The 20,718-nt window shown below is 35.4% G+C and overlaps 1 protein-coding gene across 10 annotated transcripts in view; it reads right to left on the bottom strand.

Moving 5' to 3' along the window:
- Positions 1-485: 485 nt before the first annotated feature.
- Positions 486-20,718, bottom strand: part of NFAT5 (nuclear factor of activated T cells 5) — a 219,312-nt gene continuing 199,079 nt past the window's right edge. For all 10 annotated transcript variants that reach the window (XM_074200350.1, XM_074200357.1, XM_074200355.1 and 7 more), the window contains 5 exons: positions 19,818-19,895; positions 16,027-16,175; positions 12,686-15,167; positions 9,344-9,589; positions 486-8,929 (listed from right to left, as the gene is read on the bottom strand). In XM_074200350.1, coding sequence (XP_074056451.1) covers positions 9,354-9,589; positions 12,686-15,167; positions 16,027-16,175; positions 19,818-19,895 — 2,945 coding nt within the window. In that variant the 3' untranslated portion in view covers positions 486-8,929; positions 9,344-9,353. The remainder of the gene's footprint in view (positions 8,930-9,343; positions 9,590-12,685; positions 15,168-16,026; positions 16,176-19,817; positions 19,896-20,718) is intronic.

Below are 20,718 nucleotides of genomic sequence, written 5' to 3' on the forward strand. Positions count from 1 at the left end.
ACAATACACTCCTAAAAAGTTCCTAGATTTATGGAATTTCAAGTCATGATTGTAGTTTCAGGCCTTATTCGATCTTTGCAGAGGTTCCCTGCCCCAGCCCTAGAGCTATTTAACTCTTTTAAAATTCTTATGTTTTTTTCCCCTAGGAATTCCATTGAAGCTGTGGCAAATGTGTGATTCTGAGGTTTTGCTTTGGGTTTGTGTCTATCCTTGTGTTTATCCTTGGTGCTTTGTTTACTGATCTTTCCAGTCTTACTTCCTGTATCAGGGCAGGCTGCTTGTGCTTTTGAAAGGAATGGTGGGATCTTATTTTGTTCTAATCTGCATTATCTAGGTCTGGGGAATGAGTACTGTATACTTCTGGGACCTCTTGGGGTAGTGTGGACTGCAACCAACCTCTCCCTCTTTCCCGACTAATATATGATTTTATTCATTATGCACCAATTCTTGCAGGAAAAAAATGACATGATTAACACAACAAAAAGAAAACTTTCGATGTTTTATTTTTGACTGCAGCTGTTTACAGAAATATAGTTGCGAGTATACAAATGTCCCAATAGAAGCAAAATATTTTTTAATATTTAACAAGTTATCACAGATAGCTAAAAACATAGATGCAAATGAAATTCCCCCAGAGAACAAACTGAAAACATCTGGTATCAGTGCTCTGATAATCCCAACTATGAAAGCCAAATACACAAAAATGCACGAAAGAACATCTGGTGCTACCTTCACATCATTGCAGGACAATGGAAGAAGGTAGCTCAGTGGTTGATCAGTGTGCTCTAGCAAAAAAAAAAAAAAAATGGCAGAATGGTAGATAAACCACTTGGTTAAAGAATGAGTTACTGAAAAACTATAGCATACATAAGTTTAAATAAAAAAACAGCAAGAGGCAGAGTCAAAAGGAACAACTGCTTGGAGCTTATCTAAGAGTAAGAATAAGAACAAGGTGAACTGATACATTCACTTAATCAAAACAATTCAAATTCAATGGAATAAATACGAAGTCACTAAAAGTGCAATGAACTACAAGTCACAGGGTACACATTTCAAATACCATTTTTTTTTTGTGAAGGTAAAGGGCCAGAGGGTCATAACATGTAAGAGTAATACATCTAGGAAAGATTCTTAAGTTAAGCAAACGACACCTGAAAAGTAACAGCCGGGGTAGTTTAATGAAATTTAAAGCTTACTTGAGATAGGTTTTTGCAATTGGAAGATAACTGAAGATATGGTTGAACTGAATTACCAAAACTAGGGTGCTGACCAATGAAAGAACAAAGAGGTCATCTTTTACAATTTGAAAGCACTTTGGACTTTTCAAAGCATTTTTACATTTAAGCTCCCATTTAAGTCTTATAACAGCCTTGTTCAGATAGGCAGATTGCTATTCTCAATTTACAGATGAGGAAACTAAGGCTTGGAGAGTTTAAATGACTTTTCCAAGGTCACACAGCTATTAAGTGGTAAAGCTAGAACTAGAATAGAACTTGAGTCTTCATGGCTCCCAAATTCAGGACCCTTGAAAATCAGTAATGTACATCAATTTTCAAATAAGGGTGGAGAAACTGGCTCTTCATCTTGTGACTATGTAATGCTAAGTTTCTCAAAGTAATCAGTGTGAAAGGAGGTAACAATTTTGAGAAGTCATCTATCTCATACATTTTGATATCTGAAATGTTTTTACACATGTCAATTTAGTGTTAGCTAGAAGAGGCAAACAGATAAAGTAATGGTGGGTACATAATAAGAAAGGGGGTATGACAAATTAAGAAAGCACATGAATTAATGAATGAATTTGCTTGCCACCTACATTTTATTTAGTATTTATTTTAGATCTTCTTTGGTGAGTTTAAAGAAGTATATTAGCAATCACACAAGGGCAGGCATGGATAGGTTGCAATCTGGGTTTTTTGAGGGCTTATTCATGTAGGTGAGATTATAGGACACGCAATGAATATTCAAGGAAAAATAAGAATAGCTCATTTCACTTTTAGATGAAGCATAGGTTAAAACAAACACAATGTTCTCCGTCAGGTTCTTGATGGCAAGACCAGTCTCCGAAATCTCCTAGAAGGCTACCTTAATATTTAAAAATTCATACCTTAAAAAATAACAACTAAATTATGAAGCTAAAAGAAATGCTTTTCCTAAACCTGTCAGCTTATTTGCTAGAGGAGAAAATTAATATATGGTAGTAAAAATGAACTGGAAAGCAAGTCCATGATAACTTTACAAATTATAAGGTTGAAAATAGCTGAGGGAAATGAGGATATAATTCCATTTCCTTAGAAATTAATGTTCATATGGCTTTTGAAATTGTTTAGGTTAGAACTAGTTGGCCACTTTGCTGACTATCTCATACACACAACTCCACGGGCATAGGGAATGAAAGATGTTTCTGTTTGATAAGCGCTCCAGCCACAGCAGGGCTATCTCATGCTGGTAAGTAGGTAAGATAAAAGCTTGTCTCACCACTGTCCAAAATGTACCCACTCTATGAACAGAAGGCTTTAGCACCTGTCAAGTTTCATTAAAAAAAATTAAAAGAATAATCCAAATATATGTTTAAATCAAAGTCATTTCATGTAAGAGCTTTAATGAAGAGAATGTTATATCAAATAATTAACTGAACATTATTTATAATTAAACTGAGTCTATGTGTACCCAAACCTATATATTTAAACTCTTCATTTCTACAGATTCTATTGATAATAAATTGACTAAATTTAATAGCATCACTCATAAATCAATAGGGATAAGTTGTCTATGTTTATGTAATATCAACATGATTACATGTTGAGTATCAAAATAAAAAACTTCTGCTAGATCCAGTTATATATAGTATACATATATACATATACTATATGTACAAAATTATATACCATAACATTTATGTACATAACAAAAATACATGGAAATTACCCTCAAACATGTGGGCTGACAAAAAATTTTAATGTGCTTGATTTTATGACTTTAAAAAGACAGAACAGATTTATTCTTGCCTAATATTTTTCCTTTATGACAGGTTAGATTTCAAAGGCTTAATCCTAATTATACAGATAATTTGGAAGATATCCACACAATAGTCACATAACCACAGTGTCTTGATTTACCAAGACAAAAAAGGACAAAGTACCTTAGATCATTAAAAAGGATTCATTAATAAAGAATGACCACTATTTAGCACCCTTGACTTCTTTGTAATGATTAAAGTGCATACTGTGAATTGGATATTAAGAATACTGCATAAAGGTCTGCAGTCTCAAGGTGCCATAGACAGTCATGAAAATACTCATAACCAGGAAAGAATTCCATGCCAGTGGATTTTTTTTTCCTCAGCGTCTCTTTCATAGTGATTCATATCCATATCCATGATTTCTTAACTGTAAGAGGTTATGCTAGCTATCAGTTAGGAATATATGATGGAATTTTATCTCAGCTTCTTACTAATTTTATCATTAATTTCCCCTTTTAACTCTTGTTGCTATTGCTAATCCTTACCTATGCTCAATTTTTTACTATTCTATTTGCTCAATATTTGAAATGTGGACAAGTTGGAGGGAACCACAGACAATGCTTAATTTGATTGCCTAACTATATTTGCTCTAAAGGAGTTTCCTTTGATCTTCAACGATCCAGGTACAACTTTTTTTTTTTGGCTAATTTTTGAAACTAGATAAACTGTAGTTCTAATATAATCATAGAAAAATGAGCAATATGTATATAACACAGTGATTTTTTTATCCATTCTTTTTAAAAATATGGGAATGGTAAAATTTTCCTTAAACTGTACTTCAGGGATTTAATTTGTCTTCTTTTTTAAATTTAATTCTTCTTTTAAAAACATGGCAAACTCTTTACAAACCTCTTTCTTGGTACTAACTACTGCACTGCATTACAAGTATGGCAATTATGTCATAAGCACACTGTTAGTACATATAAATTATAAGTGGATCAAGAATGACAAAAATGAGAAACACTCATTGATCACAATTTTATACAATATCCAAATAATAAAACTATACTTTCCCCTCATCCTCAAAAGTTTAATAAAAATATTTTAGATATATGACAAAGGGGAATAAAAACTTATGGAAAATGCTTTTCAGTCAATGTTTCTTAACAGAAATTTCAAGGCAGTAGTTAAGAAACAGAGGGAAAAACTAGCAGGAAATAAAGTAAGGGATATTACCAAACTATCAGTGTAAAGATAGACATTGTCTGGCAATGTTAAAACAAATTTTTTAAAGATGGCATTGTAAAAGTAAGAAAGGCACTTGAAAATAAGTATTTAATCTGGATTTATAGAAATTTTTTTTTAAAAGACTTCCTGAATTATATCAGATAAGTAGCAATAGAATACCTGAACTGAACTACATCCATTAATGAAAGCTAGCAGAAAGAAAAAACCCAATGGGAGCTCAAGGAAAGTAGTCAAGTTAGATATAAAGTATTAACTGGATAATCATAAGTAAAGTAATTTTGCTTTAATATCTTGATATTATTACATTATCACATCACCTACCCATTTTTATTACTAAAATATTTCAAAATAATTATAATTTTAATTCTTTTAAAAAATACATAAGTAGAAGATGGAAGCTACTTTATTCTATACTATATAGTACTGTCCTTACCCAAAAATGACACTTCTGACTCACTATTACCAGAGCATACATTTTCACTTTCCCCTGTTATTTGTGATAGTTATTCACATCCTCTACTCAACTAGTCCTCACTGTGACAATGATATACATCTATAGAGGTGAAAAGAATGAAGTTAATTGCCTCACAGGATATTACTTTGCCAATTAGCAAATATATTAGAAGAGAAAATTTCATAATGAAATATAAATTACTAAGATTCCATTTGTTGAATGTTTGTGAACATTTATATTCAAATTTGGATCTGCACATTATTAAGGCAATATTCTGTACCAGTCTTTACTTCCAGATGTTTCTCAGATTTCACTATTGTGAAAAAAAGCACACTGTGTTTTAATGTCATTTTTTTAAAATAAGGTAATGGTTTTCAAAATTGTAAAACATGGAAAACTTAATTTCATTTTTTTTTATAAAAATTGTTAGTGTTTTAGCTTAACTACTGGGTTAAAAGCATTGTGAATATTGAATCACAGTATGGTATTTTATTTATAAAGGTAACTGTGACCCCTTATGTTAAAGTTTAGAAATAAAAACAAATCCTTAGTCATTCTTCATACTTGTATCAAAGTATAATGGAATGAATAACCAGGGAAACAACACACAAAGACCACACACACACACACACACACACACACAGATAAGCTCCAAGCATAAATGTTCATTGCTGAAATTAAGAACATGTTGGATAGAGCAATATGAAGGAAATAAGATGTGGTTCACAGTATATTGAGGTCCTTCTGCCATGAAACAATTCTGATCAATTGTTTCTTCTAAGGCTCTTTGCTGGCTCACGGAACGTCTCTTTCCCATCTGTAACAGTTGTTTGAAAGCAGCAGTATTAGCACAAACCAACCATTGAGCTTAACCCTTCATTCAAAATACAAATACTTTTTGTAACCAAATCACGTGTTCAGAATGTTGTACACTTAACATTGACCTAAAATAGATAATGTAAATTTAACAAAGTAAAAAATAAAGAAAAGTCACCATTAGTGAATTAACAGGAATATGGTAGCACAGCACAGCCCTTGAATAAACAACCCTCAAAACTATGAAACCTTTGAAAATTGGTTTTTCTTCCTCCACCCAAAACTGGGAATCAGGACAGTTCAGGTATAGGTACTGCTCTCAACAAGATATTGTAAAACAGAAAATTGGTCCCCAGTGACTTGGCACTGACTATCGATTATTTCCTAATAAAAACATTCTAAACAAGGTAAATCAGTACACAAGTCAATCTTTTTGTAAGATGGAAGTTTTAACCACAGTGTTACCAAATATTCCAGTCCTGGAATATGGTGAATAAATGGGTCTCATTGAAGCTTCTGGGTCATCACTGAAAAAAAGATTCTGGAAAACACAGAAATAAACTGACCAAAAGAATTTTATTTCTATGCCCCAATTATATAGCAGCTGGGTATGATCACCCTGACACTATAACTGATATTCCATGCTTTGATAGGACTGTACGAAAAGTGAAGCACTGGGTCACAACTTATTTTTTTCATATCCTGAACTATATATTCTAGGGGATTTTTCTCCCCCTTCAATGGAAAAGATAAGGAGGGAAAGAAAAATTTTTTTGGTTTAGAGAATTTAAAATGTAGCTCTGGGCATTATATGGTGAAGAAATTTTTTTTATTAGAACTGTAATATGTTTTAGTGTATTTATAAATAAAAGGCATAGAACAAGTAAGCCAATTAATAATAATAACAATAATAAAATATTAAATATATAGTGAGCAAAAGCTGATTGGCTCATTCTGGTGAAACACCATGTGACACAATTGCCAAAATTGGTTTCCTTACTCCAACACATTGCTGAGTGACAAACACAGCAAACACAGTGAAGTTGCCTTTAGCCCACTAATAACAATGCACTGTCCGATGGAATGGCCACAGATGAACAGGTCATTTCTGTTGCAAAAAGTACTTAAATACTTAATAAAGACATAACAAAACCCCCCTCACTGTTATCAGACGCCACGTTGTGGTAGAACATCAGACAAACTCACAAATTTACCACAAAAATGTGTGGCAAAAAGAATAGTTTATATATATGTATATATATATATATATAAATTTTTTATATTTATGCCAATGTACTCACTCAGTACAAATAGCAAAATAGTATACCATTTCCTAAATACAAAATATAGCTTTCCAAAAAAATGAAACACACATTAGATATAAACCATCCAAAACTTGAACGATTGAAAACTGTATTCAAAATTAAATGACCCAGAGCAGGTCTCTTTCTGAAAAGTTCCCTTCATATCGGCAAGAAGCCTGTACTACTGAAAACGTAATTCAATGCCTCTCAATCAGAGAGAGAAGGAAAGAAGGGGGCTGGGGGTGAGAGAAGGAAAGAGAGAGAAAGAGAAATAAGGAAAAAGAAAGAAAGGAGAGAGGGATGTTGGGGTAAGAGAAGATGGAGGGAGGGAGATATGTGCATGTGAGAGAAGAAAAGAGAAGGATATGGTAAAGACAAGTAGAGAAAGCATACAAGTAACAGAGGAAGACCATCACAAATAAAAGAAAAATCTAGTTATAAAAACAAAACCAACACCACCACAATTCTACACAATTCAACTGAGTATACAAAGATAGAAAAACATAATATAGTAAACACAAAAAGCTGAACAATTTACAGGCTATTCTTCTGTACTTAAAACAATAAAACAAAATGATGATTACAAGACTACCCGAGCCATTATCCCAAGGTTTAGAAGCTACACACACCAGTTTGGCTCTAAACTGCCATAACAGCTTTTGACATGCCACAAGGAGACAGGAGATAAGCACGTGGCCAGACAAGAGGTTGTAGTGAGAAGCAAACATTCCTCGGTTGGTCAAAGCACCCAGACTGTATAACCAGTGCTACACCTGCAAGTCCTGGAGTGTGTTCTTTTGCTCTTTACAGATACAACAAGTGAATTCTTCATTTTAAGTGAACAGTATGACCCTGTAAAGCCTAAGGCTCATGGGAACTATCAGGAAAGTGACCACTTCAAAATTGTAAAGCACTGAGGTGACAAGTGTGTGACAGTCACTGCAGCTCAGGGAGAAGTGGTATTTCAAGAAAATTTAACTTTTGTTTCCCACTGGAGGGAAAAAATTTTTTTTGAAGACTTTACAACAGCACCGTTCATGGGGGAAAAATGCATTGTCTTTCCTGGAGTCAATTTCTACCCCTTCCAATTTATGAAAGAGACCTTTTCTCATTCCCTGTGTTGCAGGACTTGCTTAGATCACCTTGGGTCAAAGGGGTCTTATTTTCTTTAAGCTGCTAGAGTATCCTAAAGCCAGTAAGGTATTCATAGTTGCTTACAACCAAACTACTAAAAAGTGAAGAAACAAAACAATGGATACATATGAAAAAGGAATGTCAGTCTAAGGCTGAGTTAGAATAAATTCTGACCAAAGAATGCAAATTAGATTACAAAGGACTTAAACTTCAGCCATTCAAATTACTCCTACAGGACAAGATACTATAGAAAATATAAAAACCAAATTTACCATAAATTGTCCCCTTCATTTTTGTAGAACAAAATCATTACTACTCTACGCACAATTATAGGCTAACATCTTTGTACAAACATATAGAAAACCATGGACAACTCTGACATGGAGCCTTAAAGTTCTTCCCAGTTCCATTAACAGAATGTCTGCTTATACAGACTTGTTTGAGCAATTTTACTACAGCTTGTCACTGGGCAAGCTATTCAGGCTCTCAATGAAAATTGAAAACATGATTCTTTTACTCTGACCAATAGCTGTGCTTTTTTTACTTGGACGATATCAGCTTTAGATTATGGATATACTTTTTCCAAAAATCTTAACAGAAAAGACATAGGAAAGAAAAAATAATGAACAAATAAAAATAAAATGACATTATGGGTTATTTTCTAATAGCAATAATGACTGAGTGGACTGGACTTGAATTCATACTGTACCTTATAGAGGCACTGTGCTTCAGAAGGTAGCAACAATTAATTTCCCAAATGAAAACACAAAACATAAATTCTTAGTCATTATTGCTATTAGGAATATGAAACATGATATTGTTGATTAATCACTGCAATAAGTAGCAGAAATGTGCTCTTCTGCAGGGAGGGTAAAAATCTATATATTTATTCAGACATAGTTTTTTGGTGTAATCTTTTTTTTAAGAGCAACTTAGTTCCATACACTTAAATACAAATGTAGCAGTGAGCTCCATGGGCATCTTGCAAGTGAATTTTCTTTCACAGAATTTCTGCAAAAAAGAGAAGAATTAAATATAATCATCTGAAAGAAAAATATATTTTTAAGTTTATTTTTTACCCTTAAAGATCCCAAAGTAAAATTTTGTTTTTAGATCAATGATTCATTACATTCCTTCTCCTATTTTTAGCACTTTCTGGAATTAAATACACATTTTTATGAGATGTAGAAATGAAATCTGTTGGAATTCATCTATATAGAGATAGTAAATTTTATTCGTTTCTCAAAATTCTTGGGTCTTTTGGGCTTTAAGTGGCCAAAAAACTGTCCCCAAACCCCAAGAATTTTTTAAAAAGTCGCCAAAAGTCATCCAAGGTGTGACTTTCTAGCCAAGTCCTTTAAAAACAAATCTAATTTATCTCTTTTAGGAGGAAACAAGATTAGCAAACCAAAATGCAATACTTACTCATATGCAGTTAAAATGAGCCTGTCAAGTTGTTCCCCTGGTTTTGCAATGAAACAAGCAAATCAATCTTTTCAATATTCTGGTTGGTGTTTATGGATGATGACAGTGAAGCATTCTCTGGCATTTGCTGAGACAGAAGTGTTGTCACAGGTGGCTGACCCTCACTTGGAGGCTGACTTGGCTGACTTATGGCCATTAGCTGATCTGGCAATGTTGCTGGTCCAGGAGTTAAAAGTTGGCCACAGTCTAAGAGACATTTAAAATAAAATCACTTAAATTCTGTAAAGCTACTAAAGTTAACAAGAATTTTCTGTTACATTTCTTTTCCCTCGTGGTATTAACTCTCTCTCATAGGTTTCAATAATGATGGAGTTTTTTGGTTCTCAAATCTAAGTGATTAATTCTAAACTCTTTCCTGAGATTCAGTGATCACTAACTACCCTTTTGCACATCTCCAATTAAATATTACACACTCACTCTCACACACATTACTAAGTGTTAGAGAATGAAAGAACAGTATTCTGAGGTAAAAAAAAAAGCATGTGACTGAAAGAAGTCACATATAGTACAGGAAAGAGACTCTCACAATATAGTGTATTAGAAAGAATCTGGAATCTGGAATCAAGAGGGCATGACTTTGAATCCTGTCTATGCTACTTACCACCCCTCTGTATGACACTGAGCAATTCACCTCTTGCTGGGCTTTTGATTCCTTAATTGAAAACAAGGGGGATTAGACTAAATAGCATCAAAGTCTACTTTCCTGCCCAATTTATATAATCTATGAATTTTGGAATTCATTTGGAGCTTAAATCTATTTTATTTCAGAGAACACTAATTTGACATGAAGAACCATATCTGAGCCCCAGTTAATGAGCATGAAGACATTTTCTCAAAGCTATCATCAGCAAATAATGATTTAAGAATTTACTATGTGCCTAGGCACTCTGCTAAGTATAAGATTAAAAAACTTACTCTACCCTCAAGGAGCTCGCCTTCTACTGGAAGACCCTAACTCATGAATTCTATTTTTTGCAGTCATTTATTGCTTTTGTGTAGTTTCTTCCAAAATCTGTGCCCAGTTCTAAACTCTCTTCTGAATTCTATTCATTTCTGATTTTCACACCCTCAATTAATAGCAATAAGACTGGGAAGTAGAAAGGAAATTATATATTCTTGTTAATGCACTAAAATCAATGAAAATTATTATTGACCTTGTCTGGCCAAAATACAACTTCTGACTCCTTTCCAATAGTCTAAAAACTTTCTCAGATCTGTCCCGTCCTAAAATAAACAAAAATCAACAACAAAAAAAACTAACTGAAAGCCCCCCCCCACAAATCATTTCTTGGTGGCCTCAAATTATTCTTTATTTTTCTGCCTGTGAAGGGCTAAACCATTGGAAAGAGAAATATATTAACCATACTCACCATCCATTCTTCAATGCTTTGCTAGAACAATCTAAAGAAACTTCTCTCTCTAGGTCATCAGTAATCACATTTGCTAAATGCTTAATATCTTTTCACTCAACTCTTCTTTCTATAGTATGTGACACTATAGATTTATTTCTTCTTCTGTATAATCTCTCCTTCCTTATCTTAGTGCTTGGGACAAAGGAGACAAATAATTAATGCTTGTTGGTTGATTCTGTAACACTTGTCCTTTCCAGGTTCTCCTTCCTGTTGAGCTATTCTACCTCAATCTCCTATTCATTGCTCTCCTTTGTCACCAAGATTCTATCTATATCAACCTCTCTTCTCTCTCTGCTGTTTCCCTTCAGAATTTCAAACTGTACAATAGGGTTCAATTATCACCTTAAAAAACTTCTTCCCAAATCTATATACAGTTTTTTTTTTTTAAGACAATGAGGTTAAGTAATTTGTCCAAGGTTACACAGCTAGGTAATTAGTGTCTGAGGTCAAATTTGAACTAGGACCTCCTGATTCCAGGGTCAGTGCTCTATTCACTACACCACCTAGCTGCTCCTTGTACCAGGTTCTAAATTCTCTTCTGAATTCCAGTCATTTTTTCCCACTCTATTACTATATTATCTGTACGATGCAACTAAGTCTGTTGTGGCCAAGCCTAAAATCATTATTTTCCCCCTGAAACTTTTTCCTCCCTCTCATCCATTCTCTCTGTTTCAGCTTATAGAAACACCAAACTTGACATCACTCAGGCTGAAAACCATGGTCTCATCTGATTCTTCCACTTTCCATATCCAAACAGGGGGAAGGGTTTTTGAACTTTACCTTTTACATTTTCTCTTTACTCTCATTGTTACTACTGTATTTTATTTGTAAATCTCATGACCTCTTCTTGTCTTGACTATTACTCTACAAACCTAACTGGTCTCACTGATTCTAATTTCTTCCTTAAATCCATCTTTCACATGCTTGCCAAAATAATCTTAATACACTGCTCTCTTTCCATGTTAGTCTCCTACTTAAGCATATTCTATGACTTGCTATTACCTATAGAGAAAATGTCAACTCTGTCAGGAATTTGAAGCCACATTTTCTATTTTGGAATTAGGATTATGATCAAATAAGTTACCTATGAAAAACACTTTGAAAATCTTAAAGTGACATAAATATGATCATTATTATTGTCATTTCACATGATCTCCCTTTGGGCACTTTCTGTTTCAGCTAACTGGGCCCGTTATTTGTTCCCCAAACTTCATCTGTTGGTTCCTGTCTCTATGTACTGGCAGAGGCAGTCCTCCATCCTCAAATGACCTTAGTTGTACAGCACAGAGAGTGCTGACCCTAGAGTCAAAAAGATCTGTGTTCAAATCCTGTTTTAGAACAAGATCTATAATAGTCACTTAACCTCTGCCTCAGTTTCTTCATCTGTAAAATGGGGATGTAATGGGACCTGTTTTCCAGGTTTGTTGGGAGGATAAAATGTAAGGCTGAAGTTCCATGTTAGAAAGGCCTCATTTCTGTGTCTCTCTAGCATCTAGCAATTTGTCCAGCTCAGAGGAGGTGCATGCATCTGTAAAGTCACCAGCATGAGCAACTCTGGGGTCAGAAAACTTCTTCCACTAATGGAGGTCAGGCACCTTTCCTACAATCTTTCCCCTTCAAGAGCTGTCTAGAGTTGGTGTCTGATAACTGTCTGGTCAATTTAACCCCTCCACAAGCTTTTCACCCAGGAGATGGTGTGTACAGCTAGCTAGGATTTGTAGTCTATGACTTACAGCCCAGGAAAAAAGCTTCTATGGGGGCTAAACTTATACATCTAAAAAAACAAGTCAACTTTCAATTACTCAGTCAATTTATCCAATATGCAAATGTTAACTAGTAATAAAACATCACTAGAACTAGAACCACTTACTATTCTGGATGCCAAATAAGAACATTCCTGAAGTCTGTTGAGATGAGCCAGGAGAATTCTGTAGTTGGTTCATTGTACCTCCTGCTGTATTGTGAAATAAATTAGTCTGCTGTGGAGGTGAAGCAGCAGCCCCCTGGATTCCTGGCATGTTGTTCTGAGGAGAGTAGAGGGGAGGCTGTTGCAGGTCTTGTTGATTCATACTGGTCTGCAAGGCAGACATGGAAGCTGAAGAGATGAAGAGTGTTACTTGCTGCTCTTGTGAACTAGGTGACCCTTGGACCAACTGAATCTGGGGAGAAGCATGGAACAAAGATGGCTGGGGTGGCTCAGTCTGGGTGGATCCTGGGGTCTGAAGGGAAGAAACTGTGTTCTGATTCTGAAACTGCATGGGCTGTTGTTCCTGATTCATTGTTGTCATGTTATTTTGTGGGTGAAATATAGACTGGTTCTGCTGCTCTTGGCTAGCTAGTGGATTTTGATTTGGGTTGAATATCATATTTGGTGGTGGTTGCTTTTGGGATGTCATCGAAGCCATTGTGTTCTGATTACTGAATAAAATATTCTGTTGCTGCTGCTGCTGTTGCTGTTGCTGCTGCTGCTGCTGTTCTTGGGATGAGGAGCTACTCTGGATGGCAACTATTGAATGCTGAGATTGGAAGATTGCCCCTTGTTGGTTCTGGGTCATTGAATTTGGTGGGAGAGCACCTAAAGACACTGGAGGCTGGAACAAACTCTGCTGAGAGGGTTGTGCCTGTTCCTGGGAAAGCAGAGGTGACTGAATATGGGATATTTGTGTCTGCTGCTGAAAAGCAGTTTGTTGCTCAGTGTTTGGTGCTGGCTGAAGGGGAGAAATCGAGTTCTGTGTTGTAAAAAATGAAATCTGTTCTTCTTGAGATACTGTATTATTCTGAAGTGTATTGATAGAACTCTGAGAAAGGAACAAGTTGGTTGATTGCTGGTCTTGAGGAACAGAAGAGCCTTGAAGTACAGCCATGGTACCCTGGGAATGGAACATCGAAGGCTGTAATTGCTCCGATGATGAGGTGGAAGTCTGATTGTGGACGATGGGACTTGGGCTGTGAAAAAGAGAACCTTGAGTTTCCTGGGATATATTCTGGGCCTCACCAATAGAATTTTGTGGATGAAAAAGCTGAGCTTGTGAATGAGAAGGCTGCTGTATAAAGCTTCCAGACTGAAGGGACAGCATCTCATTACTCTGCTGAAAGAGACCATTGCCCTGCGGTTGAGTACCACTGTTTTGAACAGCCATCATATTTTTGGTAGATGAAAAAAGACTGACTTGAGGTTGATTTTCTCCGCTGTGCTGCATTTGTACCATGGTCTGAAATACATTGTTTTGAATCTGTTTTACTTGTCCTCCGGCTTCTTCTCCATCTGTTGAATTTGAAGTCTGAAACATGGTAGAGCCAGGGGTTGCAACCTGCTGTGTTGTAGTTGTAGAAGTTTCATTCCCAGAAACTGTGGGAGAAGAGAACAATTCACACTGCATTTGCATGTCCTCATTGGTGGATAATGCACTCATCATATGGGATGCTTGCTGGTAAACTGGAGATTGCTGGAGGTTTCCATTGGCAGAAGCAGTTGAAGAGAATAATTCAGACTGCATCTGGGCAGCAATGCTCTGCTGCATTTCCATCACCATGGCAGCCGATGACTCCATTGCCTGCTGCTGCTGCTGCTGCTGCTGTTGCTGCTGCTGCTGTTGATTGGATAATGTATTTTCAGCTTGTGGATGGACATTTTCAGCTCTTCCAGTCATTAAATTTTCAGGTCTGGCATGGACAGCTGGTTCTGTTGAAGAAAATATTCCAGGGCTTACACTATTTTGAATCTGACTGACTTGCTGAAAAATGTCAGCACTGAGCTGTTCCTGGACATTCTCATTGCCATCTGAAGCAGAAAACAAAACTGAAGATAACTGTTGCTGGGCCTCAAGGACTTGCTGGACCAAATCCACATTTCCACTGCTGCCGCTGGCAGCACTAGCTGTAAAATTCCCAGCTTGTAGCTGCTGGATGGTATTTTGTAGCTGACTCACACTGTTTGGTGGTGAGAAAATGTTGGATGACATCTGCTGCTGCAATGTCTGTGCTTGTTCTTGCAGGGGCGAGGGCTGCTGCTGCTGGGATGCCTCAGTCAACTGGGACAAATTCACCACAGCACCCTCGGACTGAAGTACCTCTCTAGCCTGGGGCTCTCTGCTCTGAAACTGGGTCGCTTGCTGCAATAACGCATCACTGCTGGACAGCTGGCCGGCAGTAGGACCTGCTGGAAAAGTCCCTGGCTGTGAAATGTCTTGTGTCTGCAGAGTTGTCAGAGTCTCTGGGTTGTACACTTTAGCCTGAATTTGCTGCTGCTTCTCATTTTCAGGAGGTAAATGGGAAGATGAAAATGATCCACCTCCTGATATGTTGGAGATATTTTCTAATGTTTGCTGAGTTGATCCAACTGTCTTTGTTGTCTAAAAAAAATTCCAAAAAACACGTTAATAACAATACTTGAATTATTAGAAGTGTGAAGTAAAGAAAGTTGTGTTGGCTCAATCTAGGGGTATCGTGCTATTCTGATCACACAGAAAGAATTCTCAAATCGGAACCTAAGGGCTGTCCAGTTGGGAATGACTAAACAAATTATGGTATATGAATGGAATGAAAGATTATTGTGCCAAGAGAAATGACAAAACAATTACTTTTCAGAGAAAATGAAAAAGAAAAGACCTCTTTAAAGTACTGTAAAGTGAGTAGAACTAGAACAGTACATACAGAGACAACATTACACAGAATTGCTCAATGAAATGAGGAACTAGGAGTTCACAGGAATGAAAATGAAGTACACCAACCAAATATTGCCAGGGAAGTGAGGCACAATGCAGAGTAAAACACACAGTTGTGGACCTGGCCAAAAAAGAAATTTGATTTTGCTGATCCATACATCCTCATATGAAAGTATTATTTCCTTTGTATTGTTCCACTGGAAAAGGAGTGTGAGGGACAAAGAATAAATGCTTGCAAAATAAATTTTTTAAAAAAAAGAATGAATTTGTCATTCCCAACCTAGTTAGAAAACTGTGCTTTCCAAACTTTAGGGACCAATGATGATACTCTGTGAAAATAATCTCTTATGAAAATAATCAAACAAGGAGATATTTAAGGTCAAGAAAAGTAAAGGTAAAGTTAAAAAAAAAGATAAACCGACAAAGGAAACATAAATAATATGAAAGTGTAGGAATTAAGAAAGGTAAGTCACAGAAAAATCAATCTGTGCATAGAAGATGTTTTAGATTCAGGTCAAGGATTGGAATTCATATCAAAGTAACTCACCTTAAAGACAGGAGAAGATCTTTTTTCTGTTGTTACTTCCATTGGAGTAACATCTTCATTCTTAATCATACTGCTTGACATGAGTGGAGTGATCAAGGCACTAGGAAGAATATTTACCTTATCTAGGTTACAACTAGTGGCTTTCATTACTGTAAACAAACAAAAAGAAACACAAATGTATAATTCTTTAATATGCTGGGTTTAAGTCACATCTTAAAAATATATCTTTTGATAGAAATGTAATGGTAGAATAAGTAAGATCCCCAAGTGATAAAGTGGCTCACAAAAAAGATACTATTCTCCCTCTCTCTTTTTCTTCTTTCTTTCCTTTCTTTCTACATGGGCAGTACACTACAGGATTAGCCTTCAAGTAAAGAAGACCTGGGTTCATGTGCCCCTTCTGACACATGGTGGCTGGATGGCCCTAAGAAAGTCTACACCTCTTCATTTTCTAGGCAGCTCTTTACAGGACTCAAGTTTCAGAGAAGGTGCTGATGACTTGAATTGGTAGAGAAATTCCTCATCTGGCAGTTTCTTGTACCACTGAAATCATAGGCTCCATTTTTATCCCTAACATGGACTTTGTGGTTCTTAGAACTATTTTGAGAATATAATTTGAGGGTTTAATGGTCAATTTAGAAGCAGGTTTTAGCCTCATTTATTTTATTATTGAGTGTAGTCTGAAGGAAAAGAATTTACTGGACTAATTAATTTACAAGAGCTCCGTGGGGGTGGGCTTAAAACCTATGTTGTCTATCTAGACATTCTTCAGAGTAAGTTTAAATATAGCTGAATAAGCTATAAGTATAGTTGTACATAAGGGTCTCTAGCCCCTAGCATAGTCACACCTGGGCAATTCTCCTAAGAACCTCTCCACTAAATTATACTGTTCAACATTATCAAGTTAGAGTCTTATATGTGTCATACAATTACAAATATAGAATTGGATGGGACCCTCTCATTTTAAAGATTAGAACAGAAAGAGAGGGATAGAGGAACTTGCCAGATCACAGAGGCAGTAAGTAAACAAGGATTTAGAGCTAGAACTAGGGCCCTGTCAATTCAGCTTCAGTACTCATTCCACTATGCCACATTGTCATCCATTGGAAGTAAAAAGCAGCAAGAGCTGCTGACACAGCCACCTTGACACAGAGTTGACTGGCTGAGGAGTATAATGTTTAAGAACTGAATCTTATGCATTCAAACAAGACTAATGCAAAATCCAAGACTTCTCTAAAATTGTAAACCCTCAATTTGCTAAGGACAAACACGCACACACACACACACACACACACACACACACACACACACACACACACACACACACACACACACACAACTTCTCAAATAGATCTCTGATCTCAGTGATTTGGTCTATGTCTTGAATGATAATGACTGTATCCTATCCACACCTGCCCATTCTAAAAGATTCTCATTCACCTCTTCTCAGTTAAACACTGAGTTCCAACCAATATGTTGGATATCTTCACTATTTAATAGGGAGAGGCTTCAGCTTTAACATTCAAGTGCTCTTATTTATCTTACCTCACCCTCACCACCTGATCAGTCCATCTTACATTTCCAAGACAATATTTTTACTCCTTATATTCTTTGAAATTCTTTAGTGTCACATGCTGCAATCTATCCTTCCACTGACTTCAGTGTGATATTATTTTTCAAATCATTGGAGGCCCTTGTGCTTCATGTCTTTTATCTTACAACAATACTGGTGGACTACTGTTATAAAAGATAAGTCTTTATTTCTGAGAGAACTCTGAAGATATTAAAGGAGCTTTGCAATTTCTGATAGCAACCCAGCATACGCTCCTCTTCTTGCTTAAATGTTTCCCTATTTGTCCATTTGTACTGTCTAACCTGTAGGTGAACAAGCTTTGTTCTTGTTCATCATTACATGCCATAATCCAAGGAATAAACTTTCTTTATCCACTTGGTCTTTGCTATGTGATGGCTAGAAAGATAGTTATGAATCTCCTAGGAGGTGTTATGATGTTCTATGACTTGAACCAACTAGCACAAGGTTGATCATAAAAAGGAGCATCTGGAGGGTCTCATACCTCATAAAGAATTCCTCTGCAACTTGTGACTTCTGTGTTAGATAAATACCTTCAGCAAGCATAACAGTTTTCTGTTTTACATTTTGCTTAATGTTTATAATCGTGATTCACTGAATAAAGCTTTTTTCTGTTTTTCTATTTTTCACAAAATCTTCATATATTGATGGGATATGTATTATTGAAAAAAAAGTTTTTAAAGTGGTGTTTTGCTCAACTCAATCAAATGCTTTTTATGAAACAATAAGCACAGTGGGATTTAACGTTCTTATTTCTATAAACTTATTTCATTGGTGCTTTTAACCATATTTATTCTTTTAAATGAATTTCCACTTCCTCTATAAGACCAAGTATGACAGCTTTAGTGTCAGTTGTGGTAAAAAAATTTAATATTAAAAAAATCTCTTTCCCCTGCTTCTTTTTGCTTTATGAGACAACATGGGTCATTATCATCCCATTATCTTGCTTCTCAAGATTTTCTGAATTATACACACACACACACATATAAATAAAGTACATCTTCATGAAAATAGGTTTTTTATGTCACTTGCATTTTTATAAGGCTTTATGAATAAGTTCAAATTAAAAACTAATATGGCCATTGGCTGCCCTCTCTCTCAACCTGGAAAGTAAATCAGATATATGTTGACAGCGGCTTTTTAAGTCATTGCTTCTAACATCTCAATTTTTATTCTCTTGAAAATTTTTGGGTGGATGCCCAGATGCCATCTGGTACTAATTCATTACCTACTTTTCAATCAGTATGGTTTAAGTTGTGTAGGTTTAGAATTATTTGAATATGATCAAATTTATAGAAATTCCACTATGCTAGAAATTAATAAGTATTCAAAGGTTTCACTGAATCATAAATCCAAAAATATTGTAACAAAATGTTTATAGCATATTAACTTATTTTTAGTACAAATACAATTATTATTTTAAGGCTAAAAAATGTACACATAAGTCAACATCAGAGGAATAATCTGACTTCCAGCAGAAACATCTTATGTATATTAGAATGAGAACTTCTTGGAATCTTAACTTTTCTTTCTAGATCCTTAGTACATAGCCTTTATTTATTAAGGTCAAAAACACTTACTAAATAGTATTTCTTTCATCCATCCATCCATCCAAAACTAGAATAGGTACAGAAAGAACTACTATGATCATCAATTAGCATAGCAGTGTCGAGCACTCTATGACCTCAATAAATACTCCATGAATTAAATGAAATTAAAAATGCTAAAGATTTTTTAAAAATTGGTTAATAAGATGCTCTATGTGTTTTCTCAATATTTTGGTTTAAAACTAACTGAAGATATATTTCAGTATAGTATGCTTTATCAGTAACAAGGAATAAAAGAAATAGAAAAGGATCTAAGCAGGAGTGAAAGACAACATAACACGGTACTTTACCATTATATAGAGCCCTTTATGACAGAAGGATCATTATTTGACCAATTTCATAGTAATAAACTAGGAATGGAGTTTAAATGTATTTTTATTTAAGAATTTTTTTAAAGCAGGCTTGCTAATGAAACCCTGAGACTTATTTGCTAAAGTTCAAAGATAACTAAATGTATTTGAATAAAGGAGAAAGGAAATTGTTATACTGAAAAGTTAGTCTTTATATATAAGCAAATTGGAGAAAAAAATGTGTACTATAGGAAATGGAAAAGTTGATCCATTAAAAATTTTTTATGAGAATTAATCTAGTACCTTTTATAGCTTCTTCAAAAGAACAAGGTCGTGCTGGACTGGACATTTCCTTCTTCACATTTACATTCAGAGCATTAGCTGTTGATTAAAAGACATGATGGTATTTATTATTAATTATCCAACTGAATGAAAAGTCAGGTTTTGTTTCAAACCTCTTTAATAACAGACTATTTCCCTATGAGATCTCACTCAATTTGATATTCAGCACTGAAATGAACTTTTTCAGACATATTTTACCAAAGCTCTATAATTAACCTGTTTCTATATATGCAAGGGAAAGAAATGTTAACACTGGTCAAATATTGATGGAGGTCAATGGCAATCAAATGTGATGTGATACATTTGTACTAACAGGTTTAATATAATTGGACACTTACATTTATTGAGTGCCTATTATAAGATACATACAGTGTTGCGTGCTAGGGATATAGGAGTCAAAAACCAGTCCTCATTTACATTATTTAATAGAGACAGTATGCAAACAAATAAAGGTTCCATAGAAAATCATTATAAGAGGGAAGGCTCTAGAAGTAGGAGGGCTTAGGGAAGGTGTCCTGAAAACATGGGGTTTTACTTGGAACTTAAAAGGAAATTAGTGGGGCAATAGAGGAAGGAGAGTCTTCCAGGCCTAAAGGACAGCCAGAGAAAATATCCAGAGATGAGAGATGGATGGTCTTGATCATGTAATAGGCAGGGGAGCAGTATTTCACTGGATCAAAGAGATCATGACAAGGAATAAAGTATAGGAAGACTAATAAAGTTGGAGGGACTTAGGTTAGAAAGGGCACTGTATGGCAAAACAGAACACTGTATTTGGTGCTGGAATTGATAAGAGTCATTGGAGTTTACTAAGTGAATGACAGGGTCAGATCTATGCTTTAAAATCTTTTTAATGGCCAAA

The sequence above is a fragment of the Macrotis lagotis genome, chromosome 1 (assembly GCF_037893015.1).
Source record: "Macrotis lagotis isolate mMagLag1 chromosome 1, bilby.v1.9.chrom.fasta, whole genome shotgun sequence".
NCBI classification, from domain to species: domain Eukaryota; kingdom Metazoa; phylum Chordata; class Mammalia; order Peramelemorphia; family Peramelidae; genus Macrotis; species Macrotis lagotis.